Below are 24,369 nucleotides of genomic sequence, written 5' to 3'. Positions count from 1 at the left end.
TTCAAAGTTTTTTTTCCCAATGTTTATTTTTGAGATAGAGTATGAGCAGGGGAGGGGCAGAGAGAGAGGGAGACACAGAATCTGAAGCAGGCTCTAGGCTCTGAGCTGTCAGCAGAGAGCCCGACGCGGGGCTCAAACCCATGAACCATGAGATCATGACCGGAGCCAAAGTCGGACACTCAACCGACTGAGCCACCCAGATGCCCTTGTAACAAGCTTCAGAAGGGAACTTTGTACCAATGATCTCCATTCGTATATGAGACCTCTATGGATGCTTTGTGTTATACATGAAGGAAACCTTTGTAGGACTTTCTTAACTAAGATGCTTTTAGAATAAATTAGATTTTTTCCTTTTTGAAGAATGTTAACTATTACAAATCATGTCAAGAGAAACATTTTGTTTTTCACGTTTCATTTTTCTCGACCGCCATCTGAGAGAAGAGGGTACTTTTCTTCTTAGACTTGTGGGTCTGAGCTTTTTCCTCATCACTGTGGAGGCCCCTTTTCTTTTTCTGCACAGGAAGGCGGCTCTCATTCACGCATGTTTATTGAACAAATGCAAGAGCAAGAAGGGGCTGGAAACGTTGCTGTTCTTTGTCGCTGTCACAGTGGGAGTAGAGATGAATCTTTTGGTCTCTTTCGTTGGCGAGTGATAAAAACTGGCATGTTCTCTGGCCCTGGCAGTCTAGATGTTCCTTTCTGTGTTGTTGCTGCAACATCTTCAGATCAAGATTGAGCTTTTCAGCTAGCTCACCATAAAGGTGTTTCCCATTTCTGAGTGGGGTAGAAAAGTAAGGTCAGTCTATTTGGGAAACCCTTCATTGCAGAAGAGTCAGACTAATCTTCTCTATTGATTGTTAACACGGTGTACTCAAAGAGGGCTTGGAATATAGGACAGTGAAATTGACATAATAGCCCAGGAAGTACAAGTGCAAGTTATGAGGTCTACAGTCAGGTATCCTGTGTCCTGTGAAATTTAGACTGTTCAAGGCTTTGTCTATTTAGTACTGGCTTCGGCATATTTTAGTTTTTACCACAGCTTTCCTCAAAAGGCCTTGGAATAAAGAGTTTAGTTTTTTTTCTTGTCAGGGTGGGAATAGTCATCTTGATAGAGGGAAGATTTCATTTTAAAAATAAATAAGATAATTAGTTCAAAAAGCAAGAAATCCTGTGATTTTATTTGATGGCCTACTGCCTTTAATATAGAAGGAAATCTCCAAATCCTATGCATTCATTTTTGGAAAACAGAGACTATTTGAGGGAGCAACCTCCTGTATGTATCTCTCCCTTCATTTGCAACTGTTTGTCTGTTAGCCCTGTGCTAACAGTACCCTGGGCCACAGTGAGGCACCTCCAGACCTCGGCTTGCCACTCAGTGAATACCTCACTCCCACGGAAGCAGGCTTTGTCTACTGCTCTTGAATTGCTCCATTATTCTGTTTGGTTAACTGGATGGTATATTCTGTTGAGAAATTGTATCAAAGCAACAACTGAATCACGGAGTACTTAGAGCAAGTAAATTGACTTAAATGATGCATTTTTCTCTGTAAAAGGTGTCTGAATGTAGGGAGAGTGTCCACAATGACGTTATTGAAACAGATGATTAGTGCAGTTGTTGTCGTGACTGTTTATCCTCCCACACACATACACTTAATCATTGGATAAAATCACCGTGAATCCTATTGCCCCCCCCCCCCCCCCCCCCCCCCCCCCCCCCCCCCGCCGCAAGTATTTTCATTGTTTTATTGTCTATACATATTGGAACACTGTGTACATGGAACTTTTGTACATTACATTCTGTCACAGGCATTTTTCTAGGTTGTAAGATTCTATGTGGTTATTTCATGAGGCATTGATTGTATTGCAGACATGCTGTACATTTTCAAACAATTTTTTGGATTGTCATAAAATACACATGACATTTACCATCTGAACCACTTTTAAGTGTGCCCTTTAGTTAAACACATTAGCATTATGGTTTGACCCATCTCCAGAAGTCTTTATCTCGCAAAACTGAAACTTGGCACCCATGAAACAACTCAACATTCTTCCCTGCCCCCAGCCCCTGTCAACCACCACTCTGCTTCCTATCTCTCTGAATCTGATGATTGCAGGTACCTTCTGTAAGCGGAATCACACAGTACTCTTTTTGTGACTGCCTTATTTCACGTAGCATAACATGCTCAAGACTCGTCTATGTTCCAGCACGAGTCAGAGTTTCTTTCCTTTTTAAGGCTGAATAATATTCCATTGTATGTATATACAACATTCTTATACATTCGTCTGCCTTTGTGATTTCCACATTTTGGTTAACTGTGAATAATGCTGCTAGAACAGGGCATACAGATATCTGTTTGAGTTCCTGATTTCGGTTCTTTTGGGCATATACGCAGAGTTGGAATTGCTGGGCTATACAATAATTTCATTTCTAATGTTTTAAGGAACTGCCTTTCTGTTTTCCATCATGGCTGCATTTTACACCCCCACCAACTGTGTACAAGGGTTACTGTTTTTCCACATCCTCATTAACACTTGCATTTTCCTTCTCTCATTATAGCCATCATAATGGGTGTAAGGTGGTATTTCATTATGGTTTTGATTTGCATGTCCTTAATGATCAGTGACGAGCATCTTTTGTGTACTTATTGGCTGTTGATATATATTCTTTGGAGAAATGTCTTTTCAAGTCTTTGCCCACTTTTTTTTTTTTTTAAGTTTATCTTGAAGGAGAAAGAATCTCAAGCAGGCTCTACACTGTGAGCACAAACTCACAAACCGTGAGATCATGATCTGAGCCAAAGTCAAGAGTCAGATGCTTCACCAACTGAGCCACCTAGACACCTGTTTTGCCCATTTCTTGATTGGATTGGTGGTGGTTGTTGAGTTGTAGGAGTTACTTGTATAGTCTGGATGTTAACCCCTTACCAGATAATTTGAAAATATTTTCTCCTGGTCTGTGGGCTGCTGTTGCCTTTTCACTGTTGATTATGTCCTTTGTACAATTTTTATTTAGATATAGTCCAATTTATTTTTCACTTTTGTTACCTGTGCTTTTCAAGAAATCATTTCCAAATCCATGTCATGAAGCTTTTCCCTTATGTAGACAGCTTTTTAAACTTAGGTTTTTCCTATCGTGGATGATGTTGCAATGAATGGCTTCATGCACTTAGCTTTTTCTTTTGTTGGCACTGTTTACTTTCAGAAAGAAAGATGAAGTACTGAACCAGTTTTGTCCCACTCTAGTGCCCATGGAAACACCACCACACAGAGCAGAGGATATCACTTGTTACCAAAGGTTTTGTTTTTGTTTCTGAAGGCAAGGAGGCATCTACAAAGGCAGTCAATACCTTGATTGCTCCTATCGTCCTCTGGAACTGTGATTTTTAAAACATGGGTCACATGAGCAACCTGGGTCACAGAAAAGGCACAGCACCCTTAAGAGCAGTGGGGAGTGAATTTATGTGATTCTTTCTTTGACCCTCAAATCTGGGATCTCTGGGCTGCAGTGAAAGGTGAGGATGGTTGCCATGGCTGATTAGCTTCCGGTGGCCCTGGGTAGTTTCCAATCTCCCCGCACATTTGAAGGGAGAAAAGTCCTTTTGGGGAATTCTTCTAAGAACTCAACATTGTATAAATATAGAACATTTTCAAAAATCAAAAGTTTAAAAACTGCAAGCCATTTGCCATTGTGTTAGGAGGTAAAATCTTTGAGAAAAGCATGTTCAGTTAGGGACTGACATATAGTAATTATGCCCATTTATTTAATGGAAAAAATATTCCTTTGAGAATCAGATGCATACATTTTCTTCCTCTGTATTTTAGGAGATAAAATTTTCATCAGTCTAGGTTTTAATATCCTAGAGAAACATTTCTTCAAACTTTGGCAGTGTTGATGAATTGAGGAAAAGACGATCAATTGCTCCTTTGTATTTGCAATAGGTTTTCTGCCTTTTTTTTTTAATTTTTTTTTCAACGTTTTTTATTTATTTTTGGGACAGAGAGAGACAGAGCATGAACGGGGGAGGGGCAGAGAGAGAGGGAGACACAGAATCGGAAACAGGCTCCAGGCTCCGAGCCGTCAGCCCAGAGCCTGACGTGGGGCTCGAACTCACGGACCACGAGATCGTGACCTGGCTGAAGTCGGACGCTTAACCGACTGCGCCACCCAGGCGCCCCGGTTTTCTGCCTTTTTATACAGAGAAAAATCTGGAGCCATTTTATTACTACTGATGATTCATTTTCAAAAGGCAAACGGTGGTAATGACCGTAAGAAGCCTTCTCATCGAAGAGGATTCCAAAAGGCCTCTTTGCAGAGGATTTTTATTTGTGTTTGCTTTTTAATTTTTTATTTTGAAAATAACCTACATCTTCTTAAGTACATAAAATAGTTTAATCAATCCCCATGTTGTGGTCAGCCAACCTCAGTAATTAAGTGATGGCCAATCTTGTTTTATCTATACTTATCACTTTTAATCCTCTTACCTCAATTATGTATATATATATGTATATAATATATATATATGTATATATATATGTATGTGTATATATATATATATTTAATGTTTATTTTTGACAGAGAAACTATGCAAGCAGGGAAGGGGCAGAAGGAGAGGGAGACACAGAATCCAAAGCAGGCTCCAGGCTCTGAGCTGTCAGCACAGAGCCCAATGTGGAGCTTGAACTCACGAACCGTGAGTTCATGACTTAAGCCAAAGTCGGACACTCAACTGACTGAGCCACCCAGGTGCCCCTCAATATATTTTTGAAACAAATCCCAGTCATCATTTATCTGTAAATACTTTTCTTTTTCTTTTTTTAAATGTTTTATTTATTTTTGAGACAGAGAGAGACAGAGCATGAGCAGGGGAGAGGCAGAGAGAGAGAGAGGGAGACACAGAATCCAAAGCAGGCTCCAGGCTCTGAGCTGTCAGTACAGAGCCCGACGTGGGGCTCAAACTCACAAACTGCAAGATCATGACCCGAGCCGAAGTCGGACACCCAACCGACTGAGCCACCCAGGTGCCTTTTTCTAATACGCCTCTAAAAAATAGTTTTTAAAATGTAGCCATACCTAAAAAAATGAGGATTCACTGATATCATCAAATGCCTGCAGTGATCATTTATCAGATTTTTCTTTTTAATTTTTTCTTTTTCATAAGGAAAAGTTTACATATAGTGAGGAATGTATACATGGGTAAACATCACAGTGTTACTACTTAAACCCAGATAAAGTTATAGGATATTTCCAGCATTCCAGCATCTTCCCTTGAGCTCCTTCTTAGTCGATAATCTCCCCAAAGATACCACTGTTCTGACCTCTGTTGTCAGAGGTCAGAAGGTGTTTTGTTTTGTTTTTTTTCTCCTATAAAGTAGGCTACATGCCTCAGGTGGAGCTCAGTGCAGAACCCAGTGCAGGGCTGAACTCATGACCCTGAGATCAAGACCGGAGCTGAGATCAAGAGTCAGACACTTAACTGACTGAGCCACCTAGGTACCCCAAACAGTGGTTTTCAACTTCCTATCAGTGAAATCATATACTCTTGTGCCTGGATTTTTTTTTACTCAAGATTATGTATGAAATTTATTCATGTTATTATACTTAGCAGTAGTTTGTTTTCATAGCTGTGAACTATTCCATTTCATTGAATGCATCAAATAATTTCAGTATATTCATTCTGTTTCTAGTTCGAGGCTATTATGAATAGTACTATTAACATGACATACATGTCTTTTGAGGGCATAATCTGTGTATACATATGTATACTGAGGAATGAAGTTACAGGATCATGGGACAGGCGTATGTTTATTTTTAGTAGGTATTACTAAGCAGTGTATGAGAATTCCCCTTGCTCCACATTCTCATTAACACTTGGTGATGTTAGTCCTCGTGAGTATGGCCAATCTGATGAGAGTGTGGTGGTATTTCATTGCAATTTTGATTGATATTTTCCATTGTTTTTCAGCACTGCTTAATATGCTTATTGACTTTCAGATATCCACAAAAGTGAAGTGGCTATTCAAGACTTTTGCCCGTTTTTTACTGGGTTGTCATTTTTTACTGATTCTGGGAAATTCATATATTCTGAGGATCAGCTTTTTTTGAATAAGTGGATTGCAACTATCTGTGATTGTCTTTTTCAATCTCTTATGAGTGAATAGAAATTCTTGATTAAGTTTTGATGTCAGGTGTCCAGCTTTGTTGTTGTTCTTCAAATTTGATTTGTCCATTGTAAGTATTTGTCCTTTCCATGTAGATTTTTTTTTTTAAAGATTTTATTTTTAAGTAATCTCTATATCCAGTGTGGGGCTCAAACCTACAACCCAGAGATCAAGAGTTGCAGGCTCCACCAATTGAGCCAGCCAGGTCCCCCTTCCATGTAGATTTTAGAATCAACTTTTCAATACCACCTCCCTCCATACACACCCCAGGGATTTTGCTCTGGATTGCATTGAAGCTGTAAATCAGTTTAGAGAAATTAACATTGTAACAATATTGAATTATAATTCATAAAAATTATATATCTCTATATTAGTGGTTCACAACCAAGGTCAATTTGCTCCCAGAGGACATTTGGTGATATTAGGAGACATTTTTGTTGTCACATCTGTGGTTGGGAGGGTGGCTGTGTGGTACTGGCATCTTGTAGATAGGGGATAAGGACGCAGCTCAACATGCTACAGCTCATAGGACAGCCCCCAGAATGAAAAGTTATCTGACTCAAATGTTAAGAAACCCTGATTTAGGTCTTTAGTGTTTTTTTTTTTTTTAGTAATGTTTTGAGTTTTTAGTGTGGCAGTATTGCAGGTCTTTGTTAGAGTTATCCTTACAGATAATTAGTAATTTTGTGCTATTGTGATTTTTGTTTCATATTCTCATTGTTATGGGTATGTATGAGTGTGTGTGTGTGTATGTGTGTATATATATACGTATATATGTATGTATATGTATACATATATATGTATACATATACATACACACACTCATACATACATACACACATGTCTCTTATATGTGTTTTATGTGTCTGTTGTATTTTAAACCTTTTATTTTAGAGATTCCCTTATCAGTTTCTTTCCCTCTACTCATATATTTTTTTCTTGTCATTGAGGAAACTAGGATCTTTGTCCTATAGAGTTTCCTGCAGCTTGGATATTGCTGATTGTATCAGCATGGTGGTGTTTAATATGTTCCCCTGTCTCTCATATCCATTATTTCATGAGGAGATCCACAATGAGACACTGATTCTATCATTTGCTTTTCATTTATTATCCCAGGAAATTTTTGTGGAGGAACTGCCCTCCTACCCAACTAATTCATTACTCTGAGTCCATAGAGAAAAGACGGGATAAATGCTTACTCTCTTTTTAATGAGTTTTCAAAATAATGCATTGGTTCCTTAAGATCCTCCATAGGCATTGAGAGCAGTGTTGGTGGTGGTGGTAGTCTTGCTGTTAATTAAAATATCATTTTGGATTTATGGTTTAACTTTATATGATGTTTCAAACTATTGCTGTTTTTACTCTCACTAGGGATTATTGTTCCATGTTTGCATAGTGGGAACCTCTTCAAAACCCTAATATAGCTTTTAAACTGCCTAGCTTTCTGCTCTAATAAGATAACTCCAGGCTGTTCTTGAACATTTTTTACCCCTGACCCAGAATCAACCATTTCTTCAAAGACCCACAATCTCTTTTACTTAATGTATTTAGAGAGGGTGCTAGACCCGCTCAGGGCTGCTGGTGGTGCTACTTCTAGGCTTTTCAGTAGACAGAAATATTTATTTTTTAAAAGATAAAACCAAGACTTTATATCCTAAGCTATAGGGTTTTTAATTAACTACATTCTTTTTCCTATGCACAAAGTCCTGAGTCCCAACAAACAGCAACATACCTACCCATCGCTTTGTCACAAACTACATCCCCAGCAGCCTTAGAATGGCAATACCAACTTGACTGGAGAGAATGTGATTACTGAAAAAAACCTATTTTTGCCATCTTTTGGGGTCTATTTTTAAGAATATTTCATAATGAAAATGCACTGTCAGGTTATTGTGTTCTAAAGTCCCTTGGAATAGTTCTGTGTGGTTATTTTACCAACTGGATTCGCCTTTAGGTACATTAATTTTGCTGTTTAGGGATATTTACATGATCCCAAAGTCTAATCTACAAAACAAAGTGTCTACAAAGAAGCTTTGTTTCTATCCTTGTTTCTTCTTCCCTATTCCTTCTCTTACCTCGTAGGTATCTATTTTTTTTAATTGTAAGTTATTCCATCTGTTTTTTTCAATATTAGCAAATGTATATATATCCCTACATAATCCCTTCTTTAAATAAGGGAGGTTTTCACCATGTGGTCGGCTTCACTTGTCCCCACCTCTGTTGTTTTATCTACTTTCTGGTATTTAAGAAGGTTTGTATTTTGGTTCTAATGCTTACCTTTATACTTGGTCTTTACATGATATCCTTACTCCCCTTGTGTTTGGATCATTGTTTATTGGTTCCTAATATGAGCATATTGAGGTGAGCTATGAGCCTCTTTCTTCTTCCTTAGATTCAGTTTTAAAATAATGATACTTCTAATCTTTGGGAACATTTCCAAATCCCCCAAATGCGTAAGTTTTATGTAGAAACACATCTGTTGGCCAAAATTGATCAAGATAAGGTAAATTAACATAGGGTTAAAAAGTCAAGTGACCCTTGTTAAATTCATTTTTTTTAAGTTTTATTTTAATGTTTATTTTTGAGTGAGAGTGGGGCAGGGGCAGAGAGACAGAGAAGGAGAGAAACAGAGGATCTGAAGCAAGCTCCCCTCTGACAGCAGAGAGCCTAATGTGGGGCTTGAATTCATGAACCGTGAAATCATGACCTGAGCCAAAGTTGACCCTTAAGCGACTGAGTCACCCAGGCACCCCAAACCTTGTTAAATTCTTAAAACAACAGGTCTTGTGTAGCATATGAGAGGTTGCACGTTTATCGACCGGTTCATTGTACTGGGTATGCCGTCTAACATGCCAGATGCTGTGGGGTTGGCAGAAACTGTACTTCAAAGAGAGAAGAGCATTTCCATTTGGCTGGTTTTTCACCTAAGCCAGTATGGGAAGTACTGAGGGCCAGTCTAGAGTACCATGAATAATTAATAGCCTTGGCTCTCAGAAACCTAATTTTGGTCAAGAACAAGAAGCATATCCCTAGTTTCAGCTTCTTTCCTTTTTCACATGGCAAAGGGGTTAACATGTAAGCAAGGAAAGGGGAAAGCCACGCTAATCCGCACTTGATTGAAATGAGTTTGTTCCTGAAAAGCAGGGTTCTACATCTTTCATTCCTTCACTTGTTCATATCTGTTGAATGTCTGTTGTGTGTAAGACAGGATGATAAGGGGTACGGGCAGAAAATAACATTCTAGAGGGGATACTCATATGCAAACCACATTTGGGTAGGAGCCTATACTGGTATGTCCGTGCAGAGCTGTGGATGGGAAAATCGCCATCTATGCTGCCACATTGCGCAGGAACAGAGGGACAGCAGACTTCATCGTGTGCTGTACACGTGCCGCTAGAGCTTGGTTTATGGGTATGAATGCTAGTGGGGGTTCTTCACTAGTGCACTGATCTTCCTACTTCTCTTCTTGTTGGCTTAGTATCCTATTAGGTGGGGGTAAACAAGTTATTTATTGTAGAATTTGAGTAAGTACTAAGTAGATGGGGAAAAAATGTAGCAGAAGGTTGATATTCCAAATAAATCAGGTTCCTTATCGCCCCACCTCTTTCCCCTCCCTTCAGGACTTCCCCACCCTCCCCCCTTACTTACTTTCTCTCTCTTCCCCTGACCCTAGAGGAAAATGGATGTGCATACTGTTTGACTCAGTAATGCTATCTCTAGCAGTTTATCCCAAGAATATATTGGACTTGCCTGAAAAGATACAGATACAAAGATGTCCATTGGATATATCTGTGTGTGTGTGTACACATACATACATACATATATACATACACACACACACGCACACACATACAAATGTGCATGTCCACCCCTTCCCAGACACACTGCACACAAAGTAAACTTCCTATAGGGGATTGACTAAATGTATTGTTCTTTCCTTTTTTTAGAATGACCATATGCTATCTACATAATTTAAAAAATCAACATTATTTTTAAGAAGGCAGTTACTACTTGTTTTCTCTTTTAGTGCAACTTAAGGAAATTTAGATTTTTTAACAGTTATGAATTTTGAAAGTTTATATTCCTATATTTTTTGAATTGGCATTCGTTTGATTTGGTTTCTGTTTGGTTTATGTACGTAATTGGATAATGACTATATTACAGTCAGGGAGTGTCTGACTCTCGGGAGGCATTCTTCAAGTTTTTTTTTTTTTTAGCTAGAATGAGGGAGTTTTCAAGGTTGGCTCAGTGGTAAAACCCTTTGATCTACTTTAAAAATTATGGTTACTTTATGTGTGTAAAGTTTTGAACCTGTTTTGCATTTTTTTTTTTTTTTTAAATTTTTTTTTTCAACATTTTTTATTTATTTTTGGGACAGAGAGAGACAGAGCATGAACGGGGGAGGGGCAGAGAGAGAGGGAGACACAGAATCGGAAACAGGCTCCAGGCTCCGAGCCATCGGCCCAGAGCCCGACGCGGGGCTCGAACTCACGGACCGCGAGATCGTGACCTGGCTGAAGTCGGACGCTTAACCGACTGCGCCACCCAGGCGCCCCCTGTTTTGCATTTTTAAGATGAATATTGATCATCTTCCTTTGGCCATGTGTTTGTAGATGTCATGTTTGTTACTAAAGCAGTCTCTTATAATTTGACTTATGTGCCTTGCTTTGAAAAATCAAGGGCAGATTCTATTCTGTCAGGTAGACTGAACTTTCTTGCCTCGAACTTTTTTCTTAGGGTAATTTAATCAGCTTTGAGACCTTAGTGTCTCCAATTATTAGAAATATATAGTGATCCTAATATATTAAATGTTTATGAAAGTATACATTAAACGTAATTTTGTTTCCTTAACAGAAATCATAGCCCATTGATGAGTTTTGGAGCCAGCTTCGTCAGTTTTTTGGTAAGTTGGTATGGGGAGAGGTGTTGGTGTGAAGGAAACAAGTATATGAAGTATGTCTTAGAGTGACTAGCTGTATAGATAGCGATCTTTTAGCATTTAAAAGTGGAATCAAGTTTTGCCTATTAACCAAAACCTGTGAGATATACTCTTCCTTAATTTTAAAAATAAAATGCTTATACCTTGAAGAGTATTCTGTTTTTCTTAATCAAAAAAATTTTTTTTTATATATAATTGGAAAGACCTTTCCAAAAAAAACAAATTGCAGTAGAGATTTAAAAAAAAAAATCAGGCTTTGGTTACTAAAGGTGTGCTTGAAAATCATTGACTAAATGTGGACTGGAAGGCAAGTTAAATTAGCATAGCTGAAATTTGTTAGTTACTATTACATTTTTAAATATTAGTATTTAGGAATTGAAGGGAATAGGTTGCAGTTGGGTTTTTAAAGAAAATTCAGCAATGTTGAAAATTGGATGCTTTTTTCCAGAAATACGTATAACATCTCACAAACCACTTTGCAACACAAAATTAAAAATAGCTATCTTAGAATGGTATAATAGCAATTGTGTGTGTGTGTGTGTGTAATCAATATCATGTATAGAGATCAAGTAAAGTAAAATAGAGAAAGCATTTAGATTTCAAATCTAGAAAGATATCTGCAAATTTATGTGTCCTACACAGGCTGTCAGTGCCCAACTGCAGACGCCAGACCAGCTTCTGGTGACATAGGTTTTCATTCAAGCTATTTATTTCCTCTTACTGCTGGGGAATATGACAAAAGTTTTTAAGGCTTGCTGTTTTCAGGAAAACATAGCCTCCAACTTTAAGGAAAATGGTACCCTGTGGGAAGCACTACATGAATACCCACTTAACTGCAGAGGCAGTGAGGGAGACCCAGCCAAAGGTGGGGCAGGAAGGCGGGGAGGGAGGCTATGGCAGAGCTGGGTCTGCTTGGAAAGAAAGTGTGGTGGGGGGACTTGACCAAAGATGGCTGTTGTCTGGTTTGGCTACAAGGGGAGAGTATATTAGAGTCCTATCAAGGAGGCCTAGAATGGATAGGGCTCCATTCCAAGGGGAGGGCTTGATGAATGGATAGAGAATGGAGAGCCAACTGTGAGTTCATTAGGTCCTTCCAAGAATCAGGTGTCATGTCTGCCCCTAGAGCCCATCCATATCCTCAGAAACCTTACTCTCACTGGTGAAAGTTGCAGGTTTTCAGCAAGAAGGGGATTGCCCTTACCCAGTCAAATGTGGTCTGGAAAAATCTACCAGATCAGGTGCCTGGAAACAGGCTGTCAGTGGAATTTTTCACTGTGGACAATGTAAAATGATTTCCAAATAAGGGAACCCCTTGGAATTGCCATCCCTGAAAAGACTGAGGTTTTTCAAGGAGCACCTGCTACCTGATGTTTCAGTAGGCTTTTGTGCAGTATGTGATGGAGCCCAGGGGTCCATGCGTGGGTAGAATGGACTTTTCAGTGAGACATTGGTATAAAAACTGAGTGAAGTGGACTAATCAGAAATCATACAGGGCTTTTGTTACTGTGTGCAATAACAACATAAAAGGTTGTAGAACAGTAATTGCAAGAATATTTATTACCATATACTTTTTCATGTAGGTGTAGTAGAGGTATATTCTTATTTCATATTGAGATTATAGTTCTTGGAAATGATTAGGGTATGCTGTAACATTCTGATTCCTTTACTTGCAACAAATAATTTGGGTTTTTTTCCCTCGTTTGGGATTTTGTTGTAATAAATTGCCTAAATTTTCAGACATTTCCTGGTTCATTCACTTCTTCCTTATTTCTTTCTTGGAAGAATGCCATGATGACATTTGAAGAAGAAAAAATGCAGTTGGCATGTGATGACTTAAAAACTACAGAAAAGCTGTGTGAAAGTGAAGAGGCTGGAGTAATTGAAACCATCAAGAATAAAATTAAGAAGAATGTAAGTACTATGTCTTTAGGTTATGAACTGGGTGCTGCTTACTTAGGACAGTGCTCATTTACTTGGTTTTTGATATTTAGGATTTCACTGAATGCACTACATGTTTCTTACAGCTTTTGATTATGTAAAATGTATTTTTTAAAACAAGAGAATCCCGGATAACCCCATCAGTCATTAGAACCATTAAGTACATTAATTCTTTTGCTATTTTAGGATTATCTTCTTCCGTAATGGGCCTTGTGGTTAGAGCTTATGTAATGAGGCTTTCATATGTGTAATTCAAATATGTTGCATTTGGGCATAATTGAGGAATTCAACTATTTACCTAATTTTCTCAGGCCTTACCAGCCTTTGGTTACAAATAAAGTCACAATAGCACTGCAATTCACTTCTCCTGATTTTGTTTTCACCTTTCAGTGCCAAAGTCTAGTCTTTGGAGAGGCATCCTCCTACCCTGATATTTCTGGAGTGCCCACGGGTCTGCTATGTGTTACATGTTGAGTTGACAAACCAGTCTTTTGGTTATGGTCCCCAAAAGCCACCCGTCTTTTCTTTGGCCCCTTCGTATCCAGGTTGCTTTACCTCTGCCCTTGATGATGGTGTCCACTATGATGAAGCCACTGATGGGCCAAGAGTATAGTCTCTTGATGCTGCGGAAGGGCCAGAGGTTTCCTTGATTGCTCTTTCTCCAAATCCTGCATGTAATAAATGACTGAGTCCTGTTGCCTCTTTCTAAAATACGTCCTGAGTTCATCCACTTCTCTCCCCACTCCTGCCATTTCTTTAGGTTAGTCACCATCCGCATTTGCCTACGGTAACTCTCACTGTTCTTGAATTGGTTCTCCAGAATATAGTCTCTGAAATGCAAATAACATGTTGCTGGCTTCATCTTCAGTGTCCCTGCCCCCTGCCTCCCCCCCACCTCCACTATTGCCATTCATAAGGTCCAAACTCCTTACAGTGGCTGATGGAGCACTTTTCCTCTGCCTAAAACATCCTCCTCCCTTTTGACCTGGTTGCTATTCTGTCTTGAGTTCTTCCTAGATCATGTTCTCCAAGGACTCTTGCCTGAGCCCTGAAGCCCTGTTGAGTAGGTTTCCTACTTGTGCCCATGATACCCTGTACTTTATCCTTCAGAGCACTTGCTACGTTACATGGTAACGAAGGCAGTGTTCCCTCATTAGACTATAAGCTTATTTACATGTCTGTCCTCTGTATCTAATGCCATGCCTAACACCTATGTTAGTAATTAACATTTGCAAAGGATTTTTCCAATTAAAAAAATTTTTTTTTTTTAACGTTTATTTATTTTTGAGATAGAGACAGTATTAATGGGGGAGGGTCAGAGAGAGAGGGAGACACAGAATCTGAAACAGGCTCCAGGCTCTGAGCTGTCAGCGCAGAGCCTGACGTGGGGCTCGAACTCACGGACCGCGAGATCATGACCTGAGCCGAAGTCGGATGCTTAACCGACTGAGCCACCCAGGCACCCCGGATTTTTCCAATTTAAAAAGCATTTTCACGTGTAGTGCCTCATTAGCCCTTCTAACAACCCTACACAGTAGAAGTTATTACAAAGAAACAGAAGCGTCAATAGACTGACATTTGCCTAGGCAAAGTAATGAGTTCTGGGACTACATCTGCAACTATAGTGACCATAATAGATTATGCTAATCTAGAAAAAAGGGAAACAGTTCATTCTTTTTTGTCTACTAGTTATGCTATTGTCGTATTTGCGAAGATCCCATCATTTCTTTTATCATTGATACAGCCTACGAAAGCTAATTTAGCTTATCTTGTTCAAGTTCACTTTGTATTAAGAATGCATTATTCTATTTCAGGGTGATTTTTCTTCACTTAGAAACATTCTTTACAATAAGGACCAACATTTTATAACAAGTGGAGTTTTTGGTTTTACTTTTTGCTTCTTTTATTGGGGTAGTCACCTTAGAGGTATGGCTTGCATTTTGAGTTCAGTTTGTGGTTCATTCAAAGCCATTTTCTCCTTAACTAAAATGTAATCCATAAGGAATGAATCCTAATGTTCCTCCTACATGAATGAAGGTAGATGGCTGCATAGTGGCTTTTGGGGTTAGCTATTTGGGGGAATGTTTTCTACCTTTGGTGGTTTTTATTTTGGATATGTAAGAACTTCAGTTGTTTAAAAAAAAAAAAAAAAAAAAAAAAAAAGGTCAAACTCAACTTCTGTGTTTTCTTCATGGTTTCCCAGGAGCTTCATTGTTAATCCCTTAGGATGTTTGTCTTTGAGTTATAATGTTCTTTTAAATGGTTTTTTTCTTAATTTTTAATGTTTATTTATTTTTGAGAGACAGGCAGAGTGCAAGCACGGGAGGGACAGGTAGAGACAGAGTGCAAACAGGGGAGGGACAGATAGAGACGGAGACACAGAATCCAAAGCAGGCTCCAGGCTCCAAGCTGTCAGCACAGAGCCTGACGCGGGGCTCGGACTCACAGACTATGAGGTCATGACCTGAGCTGAAGTGGGATGCTTAACTGACTGAGCCACCCAGGTGCCCCTTTGAGTTATGAGTTATAGTGTTCTTTATCATCGTATTGTTAACAGAGCTAGATTTCATGGGAATATAGTATAAATCTGGTCTTGGCTTTCAGCTCCATGTTTCATCGTTCCTGTGTGAAATTATTTTGCACAGTCAAGTAATAGCTGTTTGGAGTCTTTTTGTGTGTGTGTGTGATTTATCAGTGTGTCCTTTCTTTCCACCAAACAGGTCGATGTCCGAAAATCCGCCCCCTCCATGGTTGATCGGCTTCAGAGGCAGATAATCATAGCTGACTGTCAGGTTTACCTGGCTGTGCTCTCGTTTGTAAAACAAGAATTGTCAGGTATGCTGAAACATTATTTTTAATGGCTTTCAAAATTCAATGGACACAATCAGTAATGCCTTGCCCTTTATTTATTATTATTTTTTACAGTGCCTCATATTTCAGGCCTTAAAAATCCGTGGCGCTTCTTTGGGCCTTGATACTGATTTTTACTTAGGAGATTGAAACCACAAGTATTTAATGTGTGTTTAGAGGTGTAGTTTTAGACTTGAAGTCAATGTTTCATCCTCTTGTCTCAAGATCATTCTGTCATAAAGAAATTACCAGTGCCAGTTTGATTGATCGATCATACTTTGTGAGAATCAAATTGTAATAACCTTTAAAGTGAAATATACCTGGTTTAAATTACATTTTTTAGGAAATTGTTATTGAAGGCCTGAATATGTACCAAATATGTCCAAGGAATATAAACTAATTTCTTAGTTTGTCCAAAACAGTTTTCCAGGATTCTGTAGCTTTGATATCTTGAGTGCTATAGACTCAAAATGAGTCTTTAACAGCTTCTGTAAGACTGTGTCTAACACAGATACCAATTCTTTTGTTTATGTGGTTATTGTTGTAATACTTCCAGGAGAAATTTGCTTCTTTGGTAGATAGGATTTACTTGGAAAAAAATGAAAATTCAAAAAGGAAATTAACTAAAACTCACAATCAGAAAAGTATTTCCTTCCAAACCTTAAATGAAGAAGGGTCTGTTGCTGATAAGTTATACACTGTTCTTTCTAGACTGCCAGAATCAGTCTTTCTCTCCCTTCTCTCCCCCACTCCTTCCCTCCCTCCCTCCCTCTCCCTCCCTCCATCTCATCCTTGAGGATGCTTTATTTCCATTTGGCTCAAGTCAGAAGTGGAATTTAACTTTTATTTCGATCTCCAAAATTTGGACTTACTAGAATTTATCCTTCTTTTAAAATATGTTCTATGCTTGTACTTTGGCCTTTTGCTTTGGCTCAACTATCATCTGTTTTTCTCTCTAATCTTCCTCTCAGGACTTGCGTAATACTTGTATGTTTGAGGGCTCAAAGCTCATGTGAAATACCTCTGAGACATCAATATACACTCCCCTCTCTGAAGTTCTACATTAATGTATATATTAAGAGCAGCAGAATGGTCCAACTTCTTGGGTCAAGATAGGAGCTCTGGCATTTTCTGTGATCTTGTACTCCTTTTTTCTGACACTCAAGGACTTCTTAAGGGAGCTTATTTTTGCCATTAGCCATTGAGAAAATATCTTTTGAGAGAGAAGGAGAAATCAAATGTAGTACAGTGAGGAGTCAGGGTAGGGGGCATCTGGGAATTCTTTATGTTCTTACAACTCTTTAAGTCTGAAAGTATATATAAATATATATATTATATACAAGTAATATATATGTAATATATATAAATAATAAATATAAATATATATAATTTTAAAAGTAAGTGTATCTATCCTCATTTGCTCATTCATTGGCCTAGTCAGTAAGTAATTACTGAGCATGTATGATGTGCTGAGCACTGTTACGTGAGTAGCACAAGCTATGCTTCCTGCCCTCTTGAAACTTAGAATCACCAAGTAGTGCTGTTTGCTTCTGCAATTATCATTCTGGTTAAAAATTACTAGGGGTGCCTGGGTGGCTCAGTCGGTTAAGTGTCCCAACTCTTGATCTCAGCTCAGGTCTTGATCTCACAGTTCGTGGGTTTGAGCCCTGTGTCAGGCTCTGTGCTGGCAGTTCAGAGCCTGCTTGGGATTCTCCCTGTCCCTCTCTCTGCCCCTCCCCATTCATGCGTGCATGCTGTCTCTTTCTCGCTCTCAAAAATAAATAAACAAAATAATTACTAAACATGTTATAGAAAATTCAGAGAGTATAGAAGGGGAAAGAAGAAAGCAAGTCACTACATACCTTACCACTGGGAGAAATTACACTTTACTGCTAATGTTCTATGTTTTATATCTCTTTTACAAAATGGAATCTATAGTGCTTTATATCCTACTTTTCCTTATTAGATTGTATTTTACGTATTTTCCCTGTAACTCAGTTTCAAAATATTATATTAAATAATAACAGTTTTTCATATGAATGTGCCATGATTTATTTAACCCATTCCTTTTGGACATTCAGGTGTTCTCTGCTTTGCCTTTTTTATTAGGTCAAACCTATTCTTATATTTTTTTTTTATTAAAATTTCTTTTTACATTTATTTTTGAGAGAGTGAGATAGAGTGTGAGTGGGGGAGGGGCAGAGATAGAAGGAGACACAGCATCTGAAGCAGCCTCCAGGCTCTGAGCAAGCAGTCAGCACAGAGCCTGATATGGGGCTTGAACCCATGAACCGTGAGCTCATGACCTGAGCTGGAGTCAGACGCGCAACTGACTGAACCACCGAGGCACCCCTATATTTTATTAATAAACTATTTCTTTCACAAATTACCTTCTTAGCCTTTACCCATTCTCCTGATAAGTTGGTTTTAATCAATTAATATTTAATCCTATTTATCATAGATTTTTAACAGTGCTCTTGGTTTTTCCATATAATTTATTGAACAGATGCTGATATTGAAATAAAATTGATAGACATAAATGTGTATAGTGGTCTTTTGCTTTATGAACATCTTAGTATTTGTCAAGCAAACAACCAAAAATGCTCTTCCTTAGCCTTTCCTGAAACACACTGGGTTATTAAACTACAAAAAACCTACTTTGTTGGAATACATTTCTTAGAAAACATTTTTAATTTTTTTTTAATGTTTATTTATTTTTGAGACAGAGCATGAACAGGGGAGGGTCAGAGAGAGAGGGAGACACATAATCTGAAGCAGGCTCCAGGCTCTGAGCTGTCAGCACAGAGCCCGACGAGGGGCTCGAACCCTCAGACCGTGAAATCATGACCTGAGCCGAAGTTGGACGCTTAACCGACTGAGCCACCCAGGTGCCCCTTAGAAAACATTTTCGATGGATAATTTTCTTGGGGAAAAGCCATCTTTTTGGAGATAAGTGCTCCTCCCCCACCCTGAGTGGGTGGCGCAGAACTGGGGGGGGAGGGTGCGCACTCACTCACCTGAGCTCCAGGTAGGGATGAGTCTGTGAATGTTTTGAGTTTGTGAATTTTTAAATTCTTTTAAAAGAACTCTTGGAGTGCCTGGGTGGCTTAGTCAGTTAAGCGTCTGACTCTTGTTTTCCCCTCAGGTCAAGATCTTGTGGGTTCTTTCTTCTCTCTCTGCCCCTCCCCTCCTCACACCATCTCTGTCTCTCTCAAAATAAATTAAAAAAAAAAAAACTTAAAAAAAATTTTTTTAAAAAGAGCTCTTGTGCCTTCTCTCATTTGAACTTCTTTATAATGAACTGCCCCATCATCTCTCTTCATTTTATATACTATTTTTTAAATATCTTTTTCATTAACTCTTATCCAGGGCTGCTTGCTTGCTAGCTTCCCCCTACCCCATATGCGTATGTTAACTACTTTCATAACAAAAAGAAGCTATATTTAAAAGATGGTATTTGCCATCTTATTTTGTTTCGTTTACTTCCTTTTGGACTTGAGGGTAGGTCCTATGTCATACTCATTGTTGTATTCTTGGCATATCATATGCCCAATAAATTTTCCTCAGATGAGGGTTCTGCCTTTACTTCACAGGTGAGGTGGTGGAGGCTGATGATTTGGAGAAGGCTGAACAGTTGACACAGCTTTTTAGTGACAACAGGGCCAGGGCCTGAGCCAGTGGTTGCTTGTTTCATACCTGAATTCCTAGTCTTCTCACCATTTTGGCATCACCTTAGTTTGGTGACTTGTGCCTCGAGAGGCACAGAAATTTGGGTTTCTCATGGCCTTCTCCTTTATGCCCATGCTCCCTCACTCTTACGCCCTGAGGTGCTAGCTCCTGGAGTCATGTGACAGTCTGCTGTTAACTGACATGCTTCTCCAGGCCACGTTCTCTGTGCTGCCATTGTAGCCATCCGTCTAAAATTTGTTACACCTGTGCTTTAAACACTCAGCCATTCTGCATCACCTATGAAGTAAAACCCAAATTGCTTCTTAAGGAGGCACTTATAAACCTACGTCCTTCCCAGCCTCCTTGCCTTCCCAGCCTCCTTGCCTTCCCAGCCTCCTTGCCTTCCCAGCCTCCTTGCCTTCCCAGCCTCCTTGCCTTCCCAGCCTCCTTGCCTTCCCAGCCTCCTTGCCTTCCCAGCCTCCTTGCCTTCCCAGCACCGCGTGTCGCTAAGCAGGGCTTCGTGCGCTTCCCTCAATGCCTTTTGCTGCCTCTTGCCTTCCTGTATACCACCCTCAGTTCAGATGCTCGCAGCCCCTTTCTTTTTCTCTTGCCTATCCAGGTACGTTCCAGGTCAGCTCCTTCATGTTCTCCTTCCTCACGGACTCCATCATCTGCTCTTTGTTGTTCCACATGTATCCCTTGCATAGTCAGAGTGTTCATCATATGGCGGTACAAATTTTTACTTACATGCCTGCGCACATATTTGACTGTAATCTCCTTGAGGGCAGCAACTATGTCTACCTGCTGTCTTCCCCCTCCCCCTTACCAACTATGAGTACCTACTATGCATTCCACACTGTGGGGTGGTAAGTGCTGGGGCTCTAGAGATGAGTAGGAAGTAGCTCTTGCCCTGAGGGAGCTGGATGGTTTAGTAGGGGAGAAAGAGGAGTGAATCAATTATAATTCATTCAGGATGATACTTTACTTGCTAGACATGTAAGTTAGTCACAGATTGGGTGAACAGGGTGTGAACAGCTCAGAAACTCTTCCTTGGAAGATCAATGGAAGTTTGTTTTCTTCTCTCTGTCCTTGGCACCTGACGTGGCACTATTGCCTAGCAAATGGTGGGTGTATAATTGAATTGAAGGGATGGAGGAGGGGTGATGCCATTCAGGAAAGAGGTGCAGGATATGGAGTCCCAAGAAGAGTTGAGATTGGAAAAGTGTGTCCTTTAGAAGTGAAAACAAAACCGTTGTTCTTCCAAAGTGTGTTATGTGGGTCACAAAAAAGGGTCAGCCTGAAGTGACCTTTCATTATAGGGTTGACCTGCCTTATCTGGGGCAAGTGAACAAACAGAATGCTATGGTAGGAGATCCCACCGGATACAGTCTCCTGCTGAAAAATCTGTAAAACTTATCCCAACATCAATTAGTATAACTTGGTATTTTCACTCTCCAGAAGACTCTAGCCCTTTCCTGGGAAGGACTCCCATTTCTCGCACCCCCCCACCCACACCCACACCACCTGGATAGAGTTAAGGCTTTCCATTAATGGGAACAGAGTTTCCTCTCTCCCCTGCATCTCCCAGCTGATTGAGGCTGGCCTTCAAGGGGGAGGGCAAATGGTCTGTGGTTTTCTTGCTCTCTTTGCCTTCCGTCAAAAGCATAGATAGCGATGGCTGAATGATTTATATTTGACCTTTCAAGGAGCCATATGGAAGGCTGTGTAGGGTGTGGGGCTCGTGAATACTGTTTCTCTGCCTGCTGGGAAAACGTGCGCTCATGAGCTGCCTTGCTACACCATCAAGGCAACTGAGGGTGCTTCCTGCAGGAGCTGCATGGAACACAGGGCCGGCTCTGCCTGATCCTCACTCAGCCTTTGTTCTGTGGTTGACGGCATCTGGCTGTGCTCAGACGTTTTGGTCACAGCATTTGGGACAGGGAAGTAGGGTGAGAGTCCTGGGGAACCTGTTTCCCTGCCACATTGAGCTTAGAAAGTAGCAAAAATCGTATCTTTCTCTGTGTGCATATGAACTTTGTTTTGCACAAATTCTAGCCTTTGACTTAGTAAAAACTTTGGGTTCTATTTACTTGGCTCAAATTAGAAGCTTTAAAGGTTGTTACTACAGATTTTAACATGTGCTTTTAAACATTGGCACCTAAACTCCTCTCTTAGGTAAGAGGTTAAAGACCTGTGGAATTACATTATTCTTTTATAAAAATAGGGTTTTTACCCTTGTCAGTTTTTAACTGAGTCTGTGCAGTTGGCATTGATGGGTTTTGCCATTTGTTTCCATTGCTACCCCTCCTTTGCTATGATTCTTCGCCTGAGATCTGGATTGCTACAATGTGTTTCCTTACACTGGTAGTCCCCTCAACCCCAATCTTAGAAATGGCCTGCTTCTCCTGGTGCAGGTGACCATTCCTCAGCTGGACGTCAGGGGACCCCGCCCCGCCAAGCTGAGCACACCCTCCCTGTGTCCCCCGTTTCACTCTGCCTCTGAACAGCCTGTCCACCTGCTCTGTCATATTCACACTCCTGTAGCTGTTTCCTGGAATGCTGGCGTTCCCTGGATGGAAGCTGTGCTTCCTGAATGAAGCTCCAGCAGCCTGGAAATACAGGATAAAATGGAATGAAACTTGGTCCATAAAATTTCCAGTTAGGCCCAGAGGTAGGAGGCAGTAAAGTTTTCTACTGGAATCCCGCAATACTTATTCCGCACTAACTTGTTTATATATTTGCTGCATAGAAAACTTTAGTGACAAAAAGGAAATAAAAGAGAATAATTCACCCATCAACTCAACATTATTTGTTTTCATTTTTCTATGTATAGCCCAGTGGAGTGTATATACAAACATATATGTAGAGAGATAGTCTTAATGTTACACACTTATTTTTTTTCATTTATTTTTCAGTTTTGTAATGGACAGTTGGAGAGCTGAGATTATGGTTTATGGTTCTTTTGTATCCTTCCGTTGCCAAGTGCGGTCTTAGGCATGTAATGGGAACTTAATAGCTAGTTAGTATTTTTAGGGTTTTGCAAGTTTTCTTTTTTTCATTTTTTAAAATGTTTATATTTTGAGAGAGCACAAGCAGAGAAGGGGCAGAGAGAGGGAACTAGAGGATCCCAAGCGGGCTCTGTGCTGACAGCAGCGAGCCTGATATAGGGCTCAGTCTCACAAACCGTGAGATCATGAACTGAGAGCCAAAGCTGTATGCTCAACTGACTGAGCCCCTCAGGTGCCCCTCTTTTTTCATATTTTAAATCTGTAGCCAATGGGGCGCCTGGGTGGCTCAGTCAGTTAAGCGTCCGACTTCGGCTCAGGTCACGATCTCGCGGTCCGCTGGTTCGAGCCCCGCGTCGGGCTCTGGGCTGATGGCTCAGCCTGGAGCCTGCTTCCGATTCTGTGTTTCCCTCTCTCTCTGCCCCTCCCCTGTTCATGCTGTGTCTCTCTCTGTCTGAAAAATAAATAAACGTTAAAAAAAAAAAATTTAAATCTGTAGCAGCCAATATTTATTCTATCCCAATTGACTTTTGTGTTCTTAAGAATATATGTTTCCTTCTTTTCCCATTTTTCTGTTCAACCTTTGGCATTTTGGATCATAACTGAGTGTCATATTGTTTGTGGGTGTGTTACCCTAGAAGTTTAAGGGTTTTCTCAGACCTTTTGTTTTCCTACAGTACTTCCATTCACAGAAACGTCAGTGTGCCTCCTCTTAAAGGTGCCATCTGTATCTTCTTTCTCTTTGGTTGTCCTAGAACTGTGCCTGAAATGTAATATTTGCTCAGTAAATGTTTTTGTTCATTTGAACTAAATGAAAGTTGTTTCAAACATGTATTACTTTTATAAAGTTATAAAAATCGTTCTCTTTTAAAAAAAAAAAAAACAACCTTTTGTTTTGCTTGTTCGTCCTATCTTAACGATATTCTTTTCAGTGGACTTAGTCTACAAGACATGAACAAATCCAGAACTTGGAACTTGTCCTATGGTTGTGTTTTCAATTGTGATCCCTTAGGAGATATGGTCATCATTTATCAGAAACTTGATACATTTAAGTAAAATACTAGTTTGATTAAATATCAGCTTGATTACATGAATTGGGGGTCCTTAAGACCATCAGGTGCAGTGATTTGCCAGGACTCAGTGTGTGATCATGCTCATGGCTATGATTTGTTACAGCAAAGGATACAAAGCAAAAGAGCAAAGGGAAAAGATGGATGGGATGGAATCCAGGAAAAATTGGGCTAAAGTGACCAAAATTTTCTCCCAGTGGAGTTGCATGCTTAAATCTCTGGGCAATGAGTTTTGTTACCAGCTAGGAAGCTTGTTAGAGACACAGCACCCAGAGTTTTTGTTGGGGGCTGACCATGTATAGATACAATCTGCCTTACACATAGCCAAATTCCAGACTCCCAGGGGAAAGCAGGTGTTCAGCATGAAACATACTCTTTGTATAAGCAGGGTAGGCACAGTGAGCCACTCTTACCAGTTCTAGGAATGCTGGGAACTCTCCCAAGTCAATTTCATAGACCCTAGCCAAAGGCCAGTCTTGTAAACAGGCCTCTCAAAGGATAGCAGTAGGCCTGCTCCCGTAACTCTTTTCTGTATGTACCATATGTTCTTCGATCACTTTCAATGCAGGGATTAGACTTTGTAAATCAGCTTTTATGTTCTGTACTTTTTGTAATTTAAAAATAATGTTAACAAACTTCTTTTTCTGCTATTCTAAAGGGCCTGAAAGCCTGGGGCAGTTCATGTTGTCTTCCATTTGTGCATTGGGGTCAGATTATCAGTGCCATATTGGTAACAGTG

The 24,369-nt window shown here is 39.9% G+C and overlaps 1 protein-coding gene across 1 annotated transcript in view; it reads left to right on the top strand.

Annotated features, from left to right (window-relative positions):
- TTC39C (tetratricopeptide repeat domain 39C) overlaps positions 1 to 24,369 on the top strand; it is a 108,154-nt gene that overhangs the window by 36,089 nt on the left and 47,696 nt on the right. Inside the window, exons 2-4 of the mRNA XM_058692482.1 lie at positions 11,014 to 11,062; positions 12,881 to 13,009; positions 15,757 to 15,871. Of these exons, the coding sequence (XP_058548465.1) occupies positions 11,014 to 11,062; positions 12,881 to 13,009; positions 15,757 to 15,871 (293 nt within the window). The remainder of the gene's footprint in view (positions 1 to 11,013; positions 11,063 to 12,880; positions 13,010 to 15,756; positions 15,872 to 24,369) is intronic.

This window comes from Neofelis nebulosa, chromosome 11 (genome assembly GCF_028018385.1).
Source record: "Neofelis nebulosa isolate mNeoNeb1 chromosome 11, mNeoNeb1.pri, whole genome shotgun sequence".
Classification (NCBI taxonomy): domain Eukaryota; kingdom Metazoa; phylum Chordata; class Mammalia; order Carnivora; family Felidae; genus Neofelis; species Neofelis nebulosa.
Note: the sequence above shows the minus strand (reverse complement) of the source record. Positions and strands in the feature narration are given on the sequence as shown.